General features: G+C 41.7%; 1 protein-coding gene across 7 annotated transcripts in view; it reads right to left on the bottom strand.

The window, feature by feature from the left end:
• ARHGAP26 (Rho GTPase activating protein 26) overlaps positions 1-22,708 on the bottom strand; it is a 464,813-nt gene that overhangs the window by 55,445 nt on the left and 386,660 nt on the right. For all 7 annotated transcript variants that reach the window (XR_008375228.1, XM_053566649.1, XM_053566650.1 and 4 more), the window contains one exon: positions 21,052-21,202. Coding sequence is in view for 6 of the 7 variants with exons in the window: in XM_053566649.1 (XP_053422624.1) it covers positions 21,052-21,202 (151 nt within the window). In the remaining variant the exon portion in view is untranslated. The remainder of the gene's footprint in view (positions 1-21,051; positions 21,203-22,708) is intronic.

The raw sequence follows: 22,708 nt of genomic DNA, 5'->3' as shown, positions 1-22,708 counted from the left end.
CAGATGTTTGTCGTATGTCCTCTAATGACTGTAATGGGCACCGATGATGACAGTCTTTTCTCAGAAGTTTGCTTTTCTTAAATGAATCAACTGTGTCCAGGGCTAAGATGACATGTTCTTCATTTAAAAAAACTACAAAACATATTATTTTGAAGGAACCATTCAGTAAAAGAGAAATACATCATGCAACAATCACTTAAACCCCAAAAGGGACATTTTCAGAGATTATCTAAGATAGGAAAAAAGCAGTACATATCTGCATCCTGGAGTGTAAAGTCACCAATACTTCACCAAGTCCATGTAAGAAAAGCCCAGTGCAGTGACTTTAGTGGCACTGGGCTGTCTTTCCCCTGAGGACCACCCCTTCTCCAGTCTCATGCTCTTCGTGCTCTGTGTGTCAAGAATGAACAGGGGATGCGGGTCTAGCCCAGCTGAGGAGAACGGCTGAGGGACGGGGATGTGATTCACTTTGACAAACAGGAATTAGGCCCAGCTTGTTGTTCAAAATGTTGAGGAAGAGAGGCTGTTTATTTTCTGCTAGATTTGGACCTTTTAAAGAAAATAAGGACAGCTGGTGGCAACAATGTCATAATTAAAAGGAAAGTGCTTATCTCAGAAGAGAGTCAACATACAGGAAAGCTGAGCTGAGACATGGCAAGAGCTTGGTCTGGATGGCAACACCTGACTCCCTAGACACAGCCAGGTCTCACCACAGATGTTCCTGGGCTCCTCAAGTACATTTGTAAACCAATGAGTTTTATTTTAGCCTAAGTTAGTTGGGCTAGATTTTTCTGTTACTTATAACCAAGAATCCTGATTGGTAAATTTGCTCAAGTTGACATATAGGGTTTTGTATATAACTGTCTGTGCATTTAAAAATATGTCACCTTAGGGAAGTTTAAACTAGTGCTAAGTTTCCAGAAGCATGTGGGAGGACAAGAATAGCCAGCTCTTATTAGTGCCCAGAAAGGCCCTGGACTGAGAGAAATGCAAACATTCCAAAAGCAAAGGCCCTGACAGTCACTTGAATAGCGCATGGTGCTTTGTGACAATGTGTCAAGACTAGATAGCTGAGTGACTAGGATGCAGTTTCCACAGTTCACTTACAATTTGAAAAAGAGAATGGATGTTACCCACCTGAATGAAAATAAATACACAGTTTAGCAGGGTTAGCACAGTAACTGAAGGCTAAACATAGTAACTCTAAGGAGTAAAAATAAGCAGGAATTTGCTGTAAGGCTATGTGATCACTATTTACACTCTCTCCTCACTAATCCACCATGAATCTGGCCTGTCCCAATTGTCTCTGAGCTGTTCTACCCTCTCGGAGCTCAGATCTAGTCTCTTAGAGACACAGACTGGCTCCAAGGTAAATAGCCTTTGCTGAAAGCTGAAGGTGTCAGAATTTGTCTGATGTGTTTGGTCTTGGGTTGTAACACAGACAGGAGGAATTCAGCTTATTTTCTAACACATTTTGTTGGTTCTTTAGAATACAAAACTCAAAGCAAAGAGGATGAAGCAGAATGTTGTAGGACCCCGTGTGACACTTAGAAATGAAAACAGGCCCCTTAAGGAAGAAAATGTGAGCTAAGAAAATAAAGAAAGAGTTCCAGATGGCAAAGTCTATTTGACTGTGAAGCAAAACTGTGATGAAAATAGGGAACACCTCAGGCAAATCAATTACATAAGATAAATTGACAGAAGATGTTCCATTGGGATCCTGCTAGAATGGAATTCTGATACGGGAAGACATTACTAGGCTTCCCCAGCTTTAGCACCTCCAGAAGGAAAAATCATACTGCCATAAGAAATAAAACAATTGTAATATTACAGATGAAAAGCGTATGTTCAAAGTTAACTATGAGCAGCTCCCCATATATGCCCCCTTTGTTCCTGCCTCTGAGGCTTTCTCCTCTGTTCCCCCTCTAACTCCAGCCTAACCTTCAAGATACAAATTGTGATACAATTGGATCACAAAGTCTAGGTCAAAATTATCTCTCCTGTCTGGGAATTCCAATAGCACTTTATCCTGCAGCACCAGATCATTCAATCTATTACTAAGGACACTATCCTTAACAATCACTAATCTAACTCATCTTTAATATAATGTGCAATGTGCTTCCATACTGCTGGCATTCATAAAAGCTGCTGAATGATTCAGAGAATAAAAAAGCTAAAGCTACAGTTACAGTCACAGAAAAGTGAAACCCCTTGAAGTAGAGTGAGAAAAGTGGGGCCCAGGAAGCCCTCTCTCCAGTGGTGCTCCCACTACCTCCTGTGTCTCCTTGCACATTGGAACGGTAGCAACTGGACTTTCCCCATGTGGTGAGGTACATCGCTGCTGACCATTATGGGAGGCAGGAAAGACTCTTAACCTAGTTCCAGTTAAAAAAAAAAAAAAAAACAGTAGAAAATAATTATGGTTGGTCCATCTTCTTCGTGTGCTTCCCTACCCCCATTTCCTCATATTATTACCATGCCGAGATCTTGAGGAATTGTGGTGCAAAGTCTATAACACTGAAGAACAAAGCTTTCCACCGAGCAACTCTGTGAACAAATCTAATTATTTAAGCATCCAGGCCTTATTATAACCAAGGTAAACCTTTCTAAGATACAGCACACATTTTTCTATCCTCAAAACCAGAATATATCAAATGTAACTTGCTTTATTGAGGAGTGAGGCTTATGAAAATCAATTATTGTCTTTGCTGTAATAGAGCTAGGACCAAAGGAGGTGCTGGGTGCTATGGGTGGCTTGCTCTTTCTCCAGACCCCGGCATTTTTGGTTTTTATGACTTTTAAGTTCTCCTTACCTTGCTTTATCAACTGTCAGGGGACAGTGTTATTCTGTAACTCACATGTGACTGGCTTCCAGAGGATGGTCTCCTTTCTCTCCTGTGCCTCCATGAAGCAGGACTCAATACCTTAGTATAACCCGCCAAAGCAGTGGTTCTCAACCTTCCTGATGCTGCAACCCTTTAATACAGTTCCTCATGTTGTGGTGACCCCCAACCATAAAACTACTTTCGTCTAGCAATGAAAATAATTTTATGGTTAGGGGTCACCACAACATGAGGAACTGTATTAAAGGGTCGCAGCATCAGGAAAGTTGAGAATCACTGCTCCAAAGACATCCTAAACCCTCAGCTACTGTCAGAAGAGCTACTCTGACCTTGATTATGGTAGGTAACTTTTATTGAACACTTTTTAGAAGCTAGGAGCCATGCCAAGTGCTCTACATGGAGGATTTATGTTATCCTCACGGCAACCCTATGAGGTAGATACTATTATTCCTATTGAACACATGAGGCTTACAGAGGTCAAGCCACTGTTTATTGTGAAACAACTAATAAAGATAGGATATGAACTCAACTAATAAATCTGTCCCCAGAGCCTGAGCTCTTACTGTGAAAGACCAGATAATGAGGAAGTGATTTTTGCAGGAAACTTCATGAAGGGACATGGAAGAGGATTCACACTGCACACCACGTACAGGAAACTCCATAAAACTTTCTATAGATATTTCTGCTCCTCCCCCACTGATAATACCCTTATTTCTCCTTCCTGTTCCCCATCCAGCTACATGTTCTCAAGCTACATGTTCCACTCAGCAAAACCAGAGCAGGGACCCTGGGGGTCCTGATTCTATCTCGGCTTTGCACAGACACACACCCCAGTTTCACACTATGGCATGAAGCCAGGCCAGCCCCACAGTGATGTGTAGGAAAACAATCTTGAAAGAATCATATCCTCTCCAGAGAAATGGGACCATCTTCACAAGTCATGGGTCAGCTGAATGGAGCAGAGATGGTGTTTTCTTTCTCTTATTTACTGCACATTCTTCTATTTCTACATGAATCTGGAATAAAGCCACGTGTAAGGCTATGGTAGCATACAAATGGGCCTCTGCTTGAAATCACATTGCTCTCCTGTTTGGGGGACCCAATGCACTGTTTACATATTCAGATTCTAGATGAGGGTCTTAGGTTTCCACAGAACATTTTCACATATAGAGACCTAATTCTTCCCGAGGTGTGCCAAGTCCAGTGGGTTACACAATGAACTTGCTTACAAGAGGTGAACCAAAAACGACGAGTAGGGTGAAAGGCTGGCTCTGACCGAGCTTCAACGGGAGCATTCAGGTTACGGCTAATAGAGCTCTCTATGCCCCGATTCAGGGCTGGCTGTATTCAAAATATCAACTCAGGTTTTACTAAGCCTTCCTTTGTGTCACTACTGGGATTGGTATACAATCAAAAAGAATAAACTTCAGGAGCTGACATTTCTGGAAGCGGAAGAAGAGTTTGGAAAAATCAGCCACGTATGCAAAGAAAAATACAGCAAGAAGACTTTCTTTCTTTGTAATGATGAACCAGGGTATTTGCTTGTGGGCATATGACCTAAATGATTCGTGCTGAAATTATAGGCAGAACTTAGTAACTGACTTATGAGGAAGAGAGGATTTAATCATATTGCCTGAAAATTTAATAGCAAAACTTTCCCTGACCCATGGTGAGGCATACAGTCTCTCTTGTTTTTTCCTGGCTATGCTGATTCAGGGTTTAAAGAACTACTAATTCTCAAAACTCTCTTTTCCCATATCAGGTTAGAAAATAATCCTTCAAGGTATGAATTAAATTTTATGTTAATGGGATATTTGATATAGGGCTTTATTAAATAAACTGTTAGGGATTTTTGCTATTACAAATATTAGTAAATTGCTAGTTGTTTGGGAGGGAAAAAAGTACAACTATGTCCTAATGAGAAAGTCTCTTCTGGTGGGGAGAGGCAACACATGAAAATGACCAAATCCCAGCTTTTCATTCCTTTTGATATCTTTGGGATGTGGCACCATCTTTTCTCTTCTTTTTTTATTTTTATTTTTTTGTAGAGACAGAGTCTTACTTTATGGCCCTTGGTAGAGTGCTGTGGCCTCACACAGCTCACAGCAACCTCCAACTCCTGGGCTTAAGTGATTCTCTTGCCTCAGCCTCCCGAGTAGCTGGGACTACAGGCACCCGCCACAATGCCCGGCTATTTTTTGGTTGCAGTTGAGCCGGGGCTGGGTTTGAACCCGCCACCCTCGGTATATGGGGCCGGCGCCTTACTGACTGAGCCACAGGTGCCGCTCCATCTTTTCTCTTCTAAGCTCAGTTCTTGATGATCAGCAGAGTCTTGAGAAGTAGGAAGTTGAACAGGAGAAAAAAAGTTGGGCCATAAAACTTTTAACTCCTCCTCCCCAGCTAACAGTCAGCAGGACTAAGGCAGACAAGGAAAGTATAAACTTCAAAACAGATCTAGAAGATAAACCAGTAAAGTTCCTGGAAACCCTGCCCACAGATGCAAAGAAACTTCATTCAACCATAAATATTTTTGAGTAAATGATCAGGCCACCCACTTGCAACTTAAAATCTGTCTCATGCTGGCAGCAATGCTCCCCCATGTATACACCTGACCTCCCTCATCGGGGCAGTAAGAGAGAGAGTATGTTTCAGTTGTCTTTTTCATAGTTCCTGGAATAGCGTCCTAAACAGTCAGTGTTCAATTCGGGTTTGTAAGCGCCTGGGAAGGGCCTGTCCGTCAGATCCAGCCAGTTCTGGGTGCTGATGTCACATCCTCCCATGTGAACTCAGGCTACAGCAGCAAATATTCATCTGGTGGTGCCATATTCCTCAGGGAAACAGAACCTGAAAATAAGTTTGCAGTCCACTGAGACTGAAGGGGTAGAGAGGAGGGCAGGAGTAACTAGTGGATGTTCGCTTGCTGATAATGAAGTGCGTGCCATCTCTGGGGACGCGGTAGGCTCACTGCTGTCTGGGATGACTATCTGGGCCGTGTCAGTCATGACTATGTGGACCTCGTCTTCACTGGATTAGCATGTTCAGGATTCCCATGACTCTGCTGCTTCTTCATTCCAGATTGCCTGCCAGTTTATTCTCACTGTGACAATTGAACATTGTAAGTATTGCCATGGGATGACTAAGGACATATTTCCTTTAATTCCACTTTCACACAGGGATCAAGAGAAGAATGGGAAAGAGGATGTGTATGTGTGTTAGGGGCTGTGGGCAGGCTGTCATTTTCTCCTCCAGAGGAAGCAAAGAGTCACACAAAGGTCCTAGCACGAGGTCTGTGCTACAAGGCACTGTGTATGGATGTACAGGAGTATGCAGGCTTCCCCTGAGACGGAGTGGAAGCCAACAAATGCGTCTGAAGATGAGAAGTCTCTCTCGTGCTTCAGCTTGGATTTGTTGATTTTCAGGCAGTGTTCTTCACGTCAAAGTGCTGGAGTTAGCGAGCTTTAATTATCTTTGTCAGTGAAGTCTGATAGAATGACAGACCTGTCAATTTCATTCTTTCATTTTATCCCTGGTGCTATCACCCTTAAATTCTTACCTGCAATGTTTCATCTATTTAATCTTTTAAGGTTATGAGTATAGTAGTGGACAAAATAGACCAAAGGGGTCTTCCCACTTTGCTTAAAACCTAGGATGATTTTTGTTTGATCTCACTGCTTTAGTCACTAAAAAACAAAACAAAAAAAACCTCTTTGGTTAGTGTAATCACAAACGGTATTGCTTCTACTCCTACAGTAGAAGCTGAAAAGAATTACAAAATTAGTGAAATGTCTTTTCTTATTAGCACAAAGCAGGTGATCTCACTGTCCTAAAGGCAGGGGCGATGACAAATACAGGTGATTTAAGCAGTGAGTCTGAGGTTACCAGGGCAACTGCTAATTATTATTGAGTAACGCTAGTGTATCTCCATAAAGGTCAGGAGTTAAGGTTTTTCCATTATATACTCTGTTATAAAATGGAACTTCTAAAGGAAATTGGGTAGATAGCAGATGGAGAATGACGAATGATGATCAGGGGAAAGTACTATATATAGCTCAACATAATTGAACTACTTAATTCAATTGTTGTTTGGGGGGTTGAGGGAAAAGTTCATGGGTAGATAGATATTCAGTGTTAAAATTGACTTTCTGATTTCTTACGTTAGGGCTTCCCAATTTTAATAAGAAACCTGAAATAGTCCAGATGCAGGGGTCTAAGAGAATCCACTTTACCCTAAAGAGAGCATGATTAACTCCAGAACAGATTTTCTTTGCTGGGCCAAGTGACCTGAGCCCAGAAAGAATAGCTCAGAAAGGAAGAGCACTAGGCCTTGATGCGACAGCCTTAATTTCATTTTCATTTAAAACACACTCAAGGAAATACCTCCTTGGTACAGGCCTTATTCTTTAGTCAAACAGCCTGTCACTCAGATTCCTAACTATCAAGGTTATAAATAATTTTAAAGGTTAAAAAAAATAAAGAATCCCGGGCGGCGCCTGTGGCTCAATCGGTAGGGCACCGGCCCCACATACCGAGGGTGGCGGGTTCAAACCCGGCCCCGGCTGAACTGCAACTAAAAAATAGCTGGGCGTTGTGACGGGCGCCTGTAGTCCCAGCTACTCGGGAGGCTGAGACAAGAGAATCGCTTAAGCCCAGGAGTTGGAGGTTGCTGTGAGCTGTGTGATGCCACAGCACTCTACAGAGGGCCATAAAGTGAGACTCTGTCTCTAAAAAAAAAAAAAAAAAAGATTTAAAAAAATAAATAAAGAATCCTGTCTTGCACAGATATGCTCCACAGTTTAAGAGAATGAATGAATGGTGATTTCAAAACTCAACAATCTATTTCTAATTGAGTTTTTGAAGCTCAACAATGCATGTATGTACATAGAAAAAATTCCAGCCCTGTAAAGGGTGGCACTGAAAAGTCTGTGTTCCTTCCACTACAGACCAGTGCCCCATCTGCCCCCTCGGAGCCACTTTCCTGTATATTCCCTGAAATACTGCAGATTTGGACTCACAGCTCCATGTGTCTATACCCTGGGATTCTCTCAGTAGCATCACACAATGTACACTAATGGTTTTCACATCTAGCTGCATATCATCACTCAGGAGGCTCCAGAAACATCCAAACTCAGACCCTTACACAGACGAGTTAACTCTGAGGCTCCAGGGAAGAGGCCTAGGTGTTGATATTTTTCACGTTAGGTCCCCCAGGTAACGCTAATGTGCAGCCTGGGCCGACAGCCACAGCCTCACACTTCATACCTTTCCCCCTTCATGTGTCCTTGAAGGTTGCTCTAGATCAGCACATACAGAATTGGGTTGTTCCTCTGCCGTACGGGATGGTGTTCTACTCCACCATTTACTTAGCAAGTCCTGTTCCGATGGCTATTCCTGCTACTCTTTGGCTTTTAAAAACTGCATTGGAATATACACTGCATGGGATAGCATTCATTTGCCTCTCCAGACACATTCTCTACCCTCCTGCTCTCTTCTATGAGAGCCAACCACTACAAACCTCATCAAGAGGGCTCTGCATCAAGAGGGCTCTGGCTCCCCGTTACATTCACCAATGGAGAACTCTGGCAAGAAACAAGCAGGAGGGAGGGGGAGGGTCAGGGCATGTATTCCATTTCTGAGAGGTCACCTCTACCTGGCCATGTCCTTAGACCAAAGGTCACTGCTCTTTTCAAGGCCCCAACTCCATCCAACTCCCCCCCCTTCCTGGGTTCTGGTACCACTTTTCACTCATGTCCCTTCAGCCCAAGAGTGGTGACTGGGCAAGAGCTACCAGCCCTGGCTCACTGTACCATCTCTCATGATTCCCTCATACCAACTCTTTTATAAGTAAAGCCTCCCCTAGTCATTAATACTTTGGTTGTGCTGTTGTTTCTTCTCCTAACACATCCTTAGATGAACATCTTTTTTTCTTTATGGACAATATCATCGTGGCTTTCTCTGAAGACGTGGCTTCTCTTGGGACAACCAGCATTAATAGGGTAATGCTTAAAGCAGCTATTTTATCGCCTTTCTGAACATTTTTGACAACATCCAGAGGAACAGCCCCATCACTGTGTGCCTTCAATCTGTAAAGAATATTGGAAGAAACTTGGAAGGAGTATCTTAGAATCGCTGCCTCCTTGTGAGCTGAAAACCATGGAAGAGAATCCAACAGAGCAAATGCAGTGAATGGCTAAGACCCAAATTTCAGAATAAATTTTTTTTCTAGAAATTGTTTTTCTTTTTGTCAGAATGACAAATTAACAGTGATAGCCTGGAGAAGAATTTCTGAGGCTAAATTGTTCCCTAGTAAAGACTCGAGACTGGAATTAGTTTCTAGTCTAATTAATATAGTTCCAATTGTCTCTACCAAATGGAGAGTTGATTGGGCAGGGGTCCTGATGAAGGCTGTGGAAGGTGAACACCCAGGCCTGCTGACTTTGTGTAAACAGCTCTATCCCTGTCTTGTAAGAGGACTGCTTCTATTGATTTCACCACACTTTATTATTTGTACTTAATTCAATTTGGGGTATTCCAATTCATGTGGAAAATTATTTTCTCATTAAAAAAAAATCAGGGTTGCTTTGTGTCACAGCAGAATCAAACAAACAGGACTAATAAAAATAAACCTTGAGTGTCCATCTACTCCACCACTGAAAGAAATCAACACTGGGGATGGGGAAAAGGGTTTAAGAGCAAATAATAATGAGGTAATAAAAAAATAATAGTAGTAGCAACTAATTTTTATTGACTGCTTACTCTGAACCAGGCCATTTTACTAAATGTCATGAAGGTATTATCTCATCTACCTTCACAACAACCTTAAAGGTACATACCATTATTATTATTATTATTACCTTTTCACAAAAGAAGTTTAGCTCAGAGAGGACAAATACCTTGACCAAGTACACAGTTAGGAAAGGGCAGAGCTGAGGCTCAACCCTGGAAGGTCCACAGTGAGGCCACATAGGTTTTTACCTACACCACATTCTAAAACTTACTGATACTTTACACGTGATATAAGCTATTTTAGCCTTCAGAGAGCTATTTATGGCCACAGGGTTATACGGAAATGAAATCTCTGTTTTCTGGAAGATCTCTGCCGTAACAACACCATCCGTTATGAGAAATAGTTTATCCTTTCAAACGTAGGGTTGTTAATTTAGAATATCATTTCCAAAATTGTGGAATCCTATTTTAAGAGGCTGAAATACTGCAGAAAGGGTGTTCTGTGATTGAATCAATTTAGGAGCTGCAGCATAACATATGCCCTTTGGGAGAGTCACAATGGACACATGTTACAAGTGTCAGAAGCCCTCTAGTCAAGAATTTGCTGAACTTTGTCCAACTCAGTTCTTGCCTCCCACGAGCCCTCTCCAGTACCAGCTTGGAAAATGCTGATTTAGAAGTCTCAAATCTTCTGTCCCTGTTGACACTGATCCATCACTTTCAGTATTACATGAAAACCTCCTGGGAGTGGTTTCTGTTACTACCAGTGTCTTGATCTTATCATGTCACACACATACTAGATGCTCAGTAAAAATACCTGATGAACCAATACACCACCCTCTATTGATGAACCAATACACCACCCTCTATTGATGTGTGACAACAGGCAAGCATTTGCAAAGCAGCTCTGAAAGTGCAGCACTGGGAAGCTAACTGGGTTCCTCTGAAAAGCAAACTCATCTCTCCTTAGCTGAGTAAACTGTGACTGATCTCAAAGGCCAGGGGCAGAGCTCTGTCAAGCCCCACCACTGTCATCACTGCACAAACAATCAGAGAGAAGTGCTGGTGTTGAGAACAGGCTGGGCCCAGGGAGCTTAATGAAGGTAAATCCTGACTCCACTCTGATGGAAGTCCATCAGCCTAATGCCCTATACACTGCACCATAGCTGTCAGACTTCAGCATGTATCTTCATCACCTTTCAGGGTCTCTGGGCCCCTCTCTCTTCCAGAGTCGTTGACCCAGTAGACTGGGATTGGGGTCCAAGGATTCTAACAAGCTCCCAGGTGATGCCAATGATGCTGGTCCCAGGAACACAAGGTTGGAGAACCATGCACTGAGCTAAGACTGCCCCGGACGACCAGTGAACAGAGATCAGATGAAGCCCACGGTAGATCCCAAATGGCTTCTGAGATCCCTAGTGCACAGAAGGGGTTGAAAACAAGATCCTAAGGCTTTTGTCTAGGAATTCTTTCCTCACTAAACATCTGCTTTCCAAATTGACTAAAAAAGGTTTAAAAGCAGTACTGTAACTCTAATGTAGTTTTATGAAGTTTAGTATCTGAATCTACCAATAAAATCCCCCAGATTATATACATACAGGGAAAAACAACCCTAAATCTAACCCTCAGTTAAAACAACAACAACCCTGATAAAACAAAACAAACAAAAACAAAATACCCCACTAGTTTAGATTTCTTCAAAGCCCCTTACAGGCATAATAGTGCTGAAAAGCCATGCAGTCTTAAAACTTATTTCTTTTCCTTTTATTTATTTATTTATTTTTATTATTAAATCATAGCTGTGTACATTAATGTGATCATGGGGCACCATACACTGGTTTTATAGACCATTTGACATATTTTCATCACAATGGTTAACATAGCCTTCCTGGCATTTTCTTAATTATTGTGTTAAGACATTTATACTCTACATTTACTAAGTTTCACGTGTACCTTTGTAGACTGCACCATAGGTGTAATCCCACCAATCACCCTCCCTCTGCCCATCCTTCCCCCTTCTTCCCCTCCCTCTCCCCCTTCCCCATATTAATAAGGTTAAACTTATTTCTTGTCCTAAAGATTCTACCAAAAAAATTTGAGATTTAAAATGCCCAACACCTACTCACACAGATAAAATACATTGCCATAAGGCATTCAAAGGCAGCTAAATTCAGAATGAAATTCATTCATTCATACTTTTAATTAAACCCCACAGCTTTAAGCAGATACTGTATGTCTGGGCAAATTCTGGGAATTATTTTAGATTATTTAGCAAAATTGATAAGTTGATAGAAAAAACTATAGATCCCTTATATGAGTTTAGCTCCTAAAGAGGAAAAGAAAAAAACAATGTGCATGTGGGAAAACATTCTTTCCATTTGTGATTTCTACTCTGCTAGAAGACAGGGATGTAGCGGGCATTCAGAGTGTCTGCTCCCGCCTCCTCCCATAGCCCCTGTGCTGACACGCTGCAGAGATCCAAGTGCACTGACAGATCCCTGGTGCCTGAGATAGAAATCCTGCTGGGTCCCGGGGTGTGATGGCAGGCTCAAGCAAATTTTATATTAAAAAAAAAAAATGAGAACCACTAATAACCAAACACATGCATCCAATAAAAATCAAATGGGTCACCAGGCAGGAGTCTCCACCCTCAATCAAGGGAAGCCCAGCTGGGTTCCTGACTGGCGAGTAAGATCTTAGATCCTGTCCAGGCAAAGGGAAAAGCTGACATGAAGCCACTCAGAAAAGAAAACAACCCAGGAAGCTGAGGTGACAGAGGGAGGATTGGGCACGTCCGTCCCAGGAACAAGAAACTAGTAAAGCTGGAATCTCAAGGCGTTGTGATGAGGAGGAGCCAGAAAAGGCAAATAATTCTTTTTTTTTTTTTTTTGACACAGAGTCTTACTCTGCTACCCTGGTAGAGTGCCATGGCATCATCACAGCTCAAAGCAATCTCAAACTCTTGGGCTCAAGAGATCCTCTTGGGACTACAGGCACCCACCACAACACCTTGCTAATTTTTCTACTTTTAGTAGAGATGGGGTCTCACTCTTGGTCAGGCTGGTCTTGAACTCCTGAGCTCAAGGGATCCTCCCACCTTAGCCTCCCAGAGTGATAGGACTACAGGTGTGAGCCACTGTGCCTGGCCCAAATGATTCCTCTTCAAAATGTTTATGCTTTTAGGTAATTTCCCAAGATGGGGAATGTCACCAAGGTTTTTAGGCACAAAAGTCAGAAGAGACCTTTTCTGTTTGGAGGTAGGTGAGAAACAGAACCTCAGTCTAACAGGAAAGATCCTTTTCCATGGAAAGCTGATCCCATCCTAGGGGAAAACTTCCTCTTTCAAATCCTCACATTCCAAAGAATGACAAATAAAGACAACTCTAGTAGAATTATAGCTGCAGTTTGGATGTAATTCTTTGTCATAAAATAGCACCGGGAGTGTCAAACTACCCCAATTGGAAAACTATCCCAATTTTAAAAAATGCCATTAATTATCACTTGTCTAATACAGATTATTCATTTTGTGATTCTTTGGTCTCAATACCTAACAGCTATGCATGTATCTCAGCAGGCACCCTCTGGGAATTTGGTGGTTTCCAAATTTTCCAGGAACAGGCATGCCTCCCCCAGCTGGTCTTGGTTTAAGGTGGGGCAGCACCTGCCTCTATAGTAAAAGTTCTTCCTCTTCATTGATACTCAACCACTGGAGTAAAACATAGCTCCAGTCTCAGATTCAAGGTAGGAAGTTGGTAGATGAAGGTGAGTGGTACAATCCGGGACACATCTCTGTAGGGCAAAATACTAGGTTTGAGGGAATAGAGAGAAAGGATCATCGTGAAGGCAGTCCTCCAAAATAAAGTTAACAATTACCATTCCTTGTACTAAAACATGTAAATGAGGTAACAGATGATCTCATTTAATCTTCATACCACCTTTCTGAAGAGGATATTGATCACCCTATTTTACAGATGAGAAAACTGAGGTAGATGCAACTTGCCTCCTCTCCCTCTAAATCACTATTTCCTTTGCTCTGCATTAGTTTTCTCCATAGGATTTCTCAACCTCTGATATTCTGTATAAGACACTGATTTAGCCCTGTCTCTACTAGAATAGAAAAGCAAGATTTTTTTTTTTAGTCATTGTATTTTCAACACTCAGAATAATGCCTGACTCACAGCAGTTCAATTGATATTTGTGCAATGAATTGTGACCAAATAAGCAGAAGATAAGTACAGTTTTAGAGACATCTCTCAAGGCCAGTTTTCCCCAAATTTAATCAGAGAGCAGCTGAATCAAACTCAGAAGGAGCCGAAAATGTTTCAGAGAAACAACTCTGCCTGGATGCAGGTCTTGTTTATCCTTTGAATTCCAGGGACTGTTCTCTGGCCACTAAGCCAGGAGAGGAAGGTTGACACTGGCAGAATTTGTGGGTGTTTGGCATGCACACATCTTTTAGGTCACTAGAAATAACTTGGAAATACATGTGTGTTAAGAGGGAAGGATAAAAAAAAAAAAAGAGTTTTATTTATAAGGCTACTGAGCAGTTAGTTATTTTTTAGGAGTGGGGGCCACTTAGGCAGAGAGAACTCCAAGGCTGGGCTCCCTCATGATGGTAATCATCCCGGCCTCCCGGCCTTCTTTCAATCTTAACAATTCCCCACCATCTGAAGCAGCATTCACCCAGTGTCTAATTTGGGGGAATTATTACAGTATGTTATGTCCCTGGTAGGACGTCCCCTAACTTCTTTCTCAGCATTTGTTTACTTCCTCCTTAAAAATCACTATCTCCCAGAAAGGAGTTGACATAAAGCCAACTCCATTGCTCATTGTGGAGGGAGAGTATGACTTTTACTTCTTCAGCCCTTCATAAGTACTCTTCTTCTTGGGGACGGGGGTGAGGGTGTGGGGGTCAGCCCCATTTCCTTCCCCAGACAGACTGGAGGTGGTGGGCATGTTCAGGGCAGAGGCCACGTCACTGCCACAACTAGAACCTGAAATTTCCTGCTTTCCATTCCAATGTTTGAGCCATCTTTCTTGTTTGCCTCATCCATTAGCCATAAATTTTGTTTCTCAATTTCTTAGAATCCTAGTTATGAGTCATTTTCTTTCAAAGAAAATTCGGGAAATTGGGAAGCTAGTTCCATGCCGCACTGTGCTACAGTGAGAACCTCCCACAGCTTTCTACCTTGCTGAGGCTGCTCAGCCCCACCCCAGGGCAGCTACCCATGACTCTGAAGGTCACAAACTCATACACCTTGTGTGTGTTAACTATGGTTGCATATTAAACCACCCTTAAACTCAGTGGCATAAAACCGCCATGATGTCATATGTAGCATAAATCTGTGGGTTAACTGGGTAGCATTACTGCTGGTCTTGTGTGGACTAACGCATGTGGCTACAGTCCACTGACTGGTGGCCCAGGCAGCGACTAAGATCTTGGGCTTCTCTCTCTAGTAGTTCTTCATCTTTAACGAGGTTAGACTGGGCTTCTTTATAAGGTATAAGAGTTCCAAGAGGATGAGAGAGGAAGCTTGTGAGGCCTTGTGGCCCAGGCTGGGAAGTCACATGATGTTATTTCTACCACTTCCTATTGGCCAAAGTAAGTCAATGGGGGGAGGCCTGCCTAGAGTTAAGGGCTCTAGGTCTTAATGGGAGGGCTGCAAGGATTCTGCGGCCATTTTAAATCTACCCCAGGCCTACACACAGAAGATACGAATGAGTAAGGTAGACCAGTGGTGAGATGACAGGGACTGAAGGGCATCACTTGTTACCAAGTAACACGTAGGTTTAGCAGAGCCAAGTCTTCTAGCTTTTCAAAAGTATCTGGAAATCTGGATTTTAAAAATACAGAGGGTGCCAAAAAAACATATATACATTTCAATAAAGGAAAAAACTGTATGAAAATTGTGACTCAAGATATATCAATAACAAAAGATGAATATAAGTCACCTTTGAGCACCTTTTATAATTGCAGAAGTCAAATGTGACTTGAGTATTACAATTTTTCATACAGTTTTTTCCTTTGCTAAAGCGTGTATACATTTTTTGGCACTCTATATATTAATAGACTATTTTTTGAGAAGTTTTAGGTTTACAGAAAAATCACACAAAATAACAGTTTTCATATACCTTCTATATCCCTACCCCTAAGTTTCCTCAATTATTAAACATTGTGCATTAGTGTGGTACGTTAGTTACAACTTATGAACCAATACTGATATATCATTATTAACTGAAGAGCAAAGTTTACACTGGGATTCATTCACTCTTTGTATTCCATGGGTGTTGACAAGTATATAATGTCTCCACCATTACAGTACCATACAGAATAGTCTCACTGTGACAAAAATGCCCTGTGTTCCATCTATTTATCCCTCTTCTTGGGCCACTGGAAAACACCAATCTTTTTACTGTCTCCATAATTTTGCATTTCTCAGAAAGCCATATAATTGGCATCATATTGTATTATAATCTTTTCAGACTGGTCTCTTTCACTTTCAGCAATATGCATTTAAGGTTTCTCCATATCTTTTCATGGCTGAAGAGTTCACAGTTCTCTTTTTTAATTGCCAGATAATAATCCACTGTCTGGATGTTTACCCATTCACACTTATTGGTAAGTATCTTGGTTGTGTCCAAGTCTTGGCAACTATGAAGAGAACTACTAAAAATTTGTGTGCAGGTTTTTGTGTGGACATAAATTTCAGTTCATTTGGGCAAATACCAAGGAACATAATCGCTGGACTGTATTACATTACTTCTGTAAGAAACCACCAACTATCTTCCAAAGTGGCTATTCCACTTTGCATTCCCATAAGCAATGAGAGTTCCTGTTGTTCCACATCAACATTTTGTCTGGTCAGTATTCTGTGATTTTGGCCATTCTAATAGTTGCGTGGTAGTATCTTGTTGGTGTAATTTGCATTTCCCTGATTAAATATTAGGTGGGGCACCATTTCATATGTTTGTTTGCCATCTTTGTGTTTTCTCTCCTGAGGATCTTTTGCCAATATTTTAATTGCGTGTTGTTTACTTACTATTGAATTTTAAGAGTTCTTTATATATTTTATATACTGGTCCTTTATCAGATATGTGTTTTGCAAATATTTTCTCCTAGTGTGTGGCTACTTTCTCATTTGTATAACAGTGTCTTTGGAGAGCAGAAGATTTTAATTTAAATGAAGTCCAACTTAACAAGTTTTCTTTTACAAATTAGGCTTCTAATGTTGTATCTAAAAAGTGATCCTCCACGGCCTCTAGGTTTTCTCTTATGTCATCTTTTAGAAGTTTTATAGTTCTGCATTTTACATTTAGCCCTATGTTCCATTTGGAGTTAATGTCTGTGGACGGTATAAGGTATATGTCTAGATTCATATTCTTGTATGTGATATCTTATTGTTTCAGCACAAAATCTGGATTTTATGTAAAGACTCCAGATTTTAAACGGTTGTTCTTTTTTTTTTCTCGTGGTAGTGGTAGGGGAGGAACTTCAACTCCCCCTCCCCTAACACATCTGCAGGTAAAACTTATCCATCCTGGATCATCTCTGCTTCCCTCATCCTCCTTACCTGGAATGCTCTTCATCAACCCATGTAAGTCTTTCCTAATGCCCATCTCATACTTTATCCACCTGCCTTTCCCAATATTCTGGCCTGGTGTGTGTGTTCACCAGACCTTTAGTTAATAACTGCTGAACTCTAAACATACTTAGGACCTATAAGTCTCATTTAGCATTGCCATACGCCCTTGTCTTTCCTCCTTAGGAGGTGGGGGAGACAGAAATCCTCTTTTTCTGGTTTACCCGAAGTAGCTTAGCATGACGGACCTAGGCACAAAATAGGTTCAGCCAGACTTGATGATAATTTCAGACTAACTGGACATTGTTCCTGGCTTACAGACTGTTCTTAGATCTTCAGGAGAGATGGCTACCTCAGGAGTCTAGGACCTGCCAAAGATTTAAACCCAGTAGCCTCACACTGGCATGGGTATAATGTTGGCATCTCTAATTTTGATGCCTAATTTAGCACTACACTCGCGTAAACGGGACAGTCACAATCTCCTTGGAGAATTAGGGAAGATTCACCAATGATACAGCAAAAAGCATTCTTGGAGTTACCACCGTATCATGAGGAACAAACATGTTTCTTTCATTATGATTTCTACATGGTCATAATGATCATTCTAGTCATTATGAAAAACAGTAGGAAAAAAGAGTGAAATAAAAAGAACAGATAGTTTCCTGGTAACTGGTTCCCTACCTTATGCCTAAGTGACAGTCAGATCGATGGTAATCCTCCCACCCCTGCTTTTGTTTCTTGTTTTCATCTCCATCATTAAATGTTCCCATTGAAGGATCTCTGCACACTTCAAACTGAACAATGATAGAGGGGACAAAAGGGTCCAAGAACTGAAGTTGAAACCCAAGTGGTCTCGGCTGGTTGTGACTTAGCCTGATCACTGTGGGGTGCCTGTGCCGACAGACTTCTCATGTTGATTAGCTCAGGGAAAGCACAGTGGCTTCCATTCACTGGGACAGCCTAATTTTCTGTCCTTGCTCCACCTAGGCAAATCTAGGTAGAAAACAGGAGGAGGAAGGAATCCAGGAATGTCACCTTATTGCCTTGGGTTTGAGAAATAATAGTGAGCCTGTCTGCAGAGATTATGGGAGCTTTGGGGTGGCTCTCGCTCAGGAACATGGCAGGTGCTGGCATCAGCGCAGGAATCAGTGCTGCTTCTACCTCAAGAACAGTCTTCTTTGACCTTAAGACTCACAGGTACTAGTCAGGACTTACATGGCTTACAGGGACAGAGTCTTGCTGGAAACACACCTACACTTGTACCTCCAATTCTTTCCTGGCATCACCCTCCCTTTCTTAGGAAAGCCCCCCAAATCTGCACCAGACAGAAAATACTCCCCCGGTTGGCGTGAAGTGAATAGAGCGATTCCCGGTATATTATAAAAAACCAAATCCCATCTAGGCATCTAAACACAAAAAAATCCTAAGCTTCCTCCATCAGAGCTTATTTAAAAGAATCTCCCTTTTCCACTGAGTCATTTAAGCAACTTTTCCCCCTTTCCCACTTAGCCATTTAAGCAACTTTTTGTACATACTGTACTCTACAGTGAGTCAGGGGCCCACAGCTATAAGCCACTGACAAATACAGATGAAAGACCACTAGTTGGTAGTGGTTGGCTAAAATCAGGAGAGGTTAAGCAACCTGGGGTAGAAATTCAACCTTACTCATGCTGAGCCATAAATAACTTCAGCCACTGCTAGATATAGAGATATAAACCAACTGGAAGGAAAAAAGAAAACAGCATCTCCTTAACGTCTAGGAAAGCAGGTACAGGAAGAGCCAGAGAAAGCAATACCTGGAGACAGGGAGGCTCTGTAGGCCAGCCCCGCCATGGAGAGCCAGAAGAGACTGACTGCCGTACACCGAACACAGTCAATTATTTTGAGTTCTTCAGGCACCAGTCTACTGCCAGGTGAACATACGCACTACCCACCCGACAACAGGCAAGTAATTAAACTTCCTGCATGTTGGTACTATTTAAAGCTGCCCACAACTAAAAAGAGACCCAATTTTCTCAGTTTCAGATTTCATCCTATACTGTGGATAAATTATAAGAACCTCTTAAATCCACTTTGAAATCATTTTCCTCCATTTTGCAGATTTATAATTATCTTTTTAAAATTCAATTCCTCTACTAGGTGTATATCCACGAGACCAAAAGTCACAATATAACAAAGACATCTGCACCAGATTGTTCATTGCAGCTCAATTCATAATAGCTAAGTCGTGGAAGCAGCCCAAGTGCCCATCAATTCATGAATGGATTAATAAATTGTGGTATATGTATACTATAGAATATTATGCAGCCTTAAAAAAGATAGAGACTTTACCTCTTTTACGTTTACGTGGATGGAGCTGGAGCACATCCTACTTAGTAAAGTATCTCAAGAATGGAAGAAAAAATATCCAATGTACTCAGTACTATTATGAAAACAATTTAAAATCACTCACACTTTCATATGAAGAATAGATCACAACTATGGCCCAAGATGAAGGAGGGAGGAGGGGGCATAGGAGCGGGGAGGTCAGATGGTGGGAGGGTGAGTGGTGGGATTACACCTATGGTCCACAATGCAAGGGTACATGTCGGATCTATTAGTATAGAGTATAAATGTCTTAACACAATAATTAAGTAAACAAGATGAGGTATATATTAACCAGTGTGATGTAAGCATTCCTAATTCTATGTGAAATCAGCACACTGTACCCCATAAATGCATTAATGTATACATTATCTATGTGTTTATGATTAAATTAAAATAAAAAAGTATTGCTAACAAGGGGGAAAAAATAATAATTTAGATGGAAATTCTTGCCCAGGCTGGTCTTGAACTCTTGGCCTCCAGCAATCGTCCTGCCTTGGCCTCCCAGGGTGCTGGGATTACAGGCATGAGCCATTGTGCCTGGCCAGACTTGTAAATTTCTTAAAAGAGCTTGAAGGGCACGGCGCCATCAAGCAACCACAGTGTGCAGAGGAGCAGGAAAAGGTTGCTGACATCTTGGTATCTCATCCTCATGCTGGTGTCTCACCAAGTGAACAACTGCCCTGAAGATAGTCTGTGGCTGAACCGCAAACTATTTTCACTAGAGAAAGGCAAAGTCAACTCTGTTTTTCCTGAGTCTTATATAACTCAGTCTGAGAGTCCAACTGTTCTGGTCATGGCCTCACATTCTTTCTGCAAAGGCTCTAGTTGACAAGATTTATGGGGTGGTCTGAAGAAGCATGCTAAGCAACGTGGTATGGAACCACAAGGGAGAACTTTTTGGTCCTAACAAAGTAGATCTAATTTCTGTGGGGATAAGACAGCCAGCCCCCAAAGTGACTGCCTTGGTGATGGTGCTCAGCACTCCCAAGTGAAGCAAAAAGCATCTTCTCTTTTTCAGTCTCTGGTAAGAGTTCAGGATCCTGCTAAGGTCTGATGACATGAAGACACAAAGGGCTCCTTAGACTTGTCCTTTTGGACATGAACATGGAAGTAGCACTGCGCATTCCTAACACAGTCAGGGGAAGGGACCGAGACAACATGAATGAGTGAAACACATGGCTCCTGATCTACAGAGCGACGAAAGTCCCTGAATGTTTATAAAAGTCAAAGAAATTGCTTTTCATGCCCAGCAGGCAGCACAGGCAATAGCTATCGCCAAAGCCATCTCAGCAGGGCAGTAAATCAAAGATCACCAAAGCTAAGAAGCAGTATGTTAAGACTAATGATTCTCAACCCCTCCTAAAGATGATAATGTTTAAAAAACCCAAAACAAACCAGCCAAGCTCCAAGTTTAGGGAGGAGGTTTAAATAATGTTCACAGGACAATGGCCCAAAGTCAGATGGAGCCAGAGAGCAAGTTCCAGGTGGAATAGCTCACCAAAGCCCTCGTGTGCTGGGCGACTGGACATCATACTTACAGTGAGTTGGGCCGAGCGGGTTTGACCACGTCCAGGTCTGGGTCACTGGAGTTCATGTTGGGCTGTAAGCTGCTGCTGGAATTAAGGACGCTGTTTGGATTTGATGAGACAGATTCCAAACTGGAATTGATGATGCTGTTCCTTTGTTCCTCTGGAGGTGGAAAGGGCACAAGCCACACATTAGTATTATTGCATTGTAATGGTCAGTTCCCACATGCATAAAAAAGTAAAATAATGAAATAGGACTGAGATCTCTGATCCCAAAGAAGCTTAAGAAAGGAAAAAGAAAGGGTAAGAATTAAAAGTGGGAAAGGAAGAGTCAATGAGGAATGGGTGACTTGAAATTTTAGAGCAATACCCCCTCCTTGTCATAAAGGTTCATATATCCCCTTTAATCTAAGTCAGAGTTTTTCCCAAGAGTGGTCCTACCACAGCACCCCATAAGTTGTGTCTTCTTTTGATTGGCAAGAATACAGAGCAACCTTTATAGACACCTTGCATTCAATCTGATTCCCTTGGCTTCTGTGACTCTCATCTTTTATTCTAAATCTCTTGCCTCTTGTATTGCCCTCAATGATTAGGCCATATCCTACCTCCAATTCCACAGCCCTTCACCTTAGATTATGTACTATTTGGCCATAAACTTCCTAAGGACTTGGCCAGTCTAAATTCCTAACACCCTCCCCAGATACATCCTTCTGTGTTGCCTCTATGTATTTTATGTTGAACCTCAAGTTAATTCTTTGATAAATAGACCTGTAATAGGCTTCAGAGTAGTCGGCATGTGAACAAAAATCTGAGTCCACAGTCCAAGCAGTCATGTTCATGCTTTGAGAATATTACCAAGCTAAGAGACAGAAACCTGAATTCTCTTCAAGACTCCACCCATGACTGGCTGTGTAGCCTCAGGAAATTTCTACTTGGTTGTGGATTCTTGGTTAAAGATTCTCTAAAATGGGGAGAATGAGAACTGGCTTCCACAGCTTGCAGAGCTGTCATGAGGATCAAGTGGGATCATGTGCAGGAATGTATTTTGTAAACTTTAGAATACTGCTCAAAGAAAAGAACTTTCTGTTTCTTCCCATCTTTAAAAACTTGGAACCATGCACTGAAAACCATTTTGGGGGATGGTTCAGCTAAATGGCACAGGCACTGCTGCTGTAGCAAAATGTTATAGACTTGAAATGTCATTCTTGTCCCCCTTTCTTTACAGGGATACCCTGCTGAAATAAACTGATGTTTTTGGATTACTTCACTTAAATATCATTATCTAGGTTGATCCTCACTAGATCTTTGTGAAATGAGCTAGAGTTATTCTATATCCTTAAGAGGACAGACTAGAATCACTGGCATGATAATTCAGAGGTCAACATTTGAATTCAGGTCTCTTTAGGCAATGAAGGAGGTGATGTCATAAGAATACTCTTCCCTTTGCACTGTAAAAATAAAGTATGCTTGTGAAATGATGTTAGAGGAAGCATCAGATTAAATATACACACATGCCCTCCAGCCCCCCCCACCCCCCAAATACCTTAGCAAATCCTTACTGCCTGGATAAAGTCCACAGGAAAGATAAAAACCCTGAGCTATTGAGAGATTCCTGAACATTAAGTAGACTTTGAAAAATGTAGATTATTAAATTGATGCCTGAGATTGA

This window comes from Nycticebus coucang, chromosome 17 (genome assembly GCF_027406575.1).
Source record: "Nycticebus coucang isolate mNycCou1 chromosome 17, mNycCou1.pri, whole genome shotgun sequence".
NCBI classification, from domain to species: Eukaryota; Metazoa; Chordata; class Mammalia; order Primates; family Lorisidae; genus Nycticebus; species Nycticebus coucang.
This window is presented reverse-complemented; position numbering and strand designations above follow the sequence as displayed.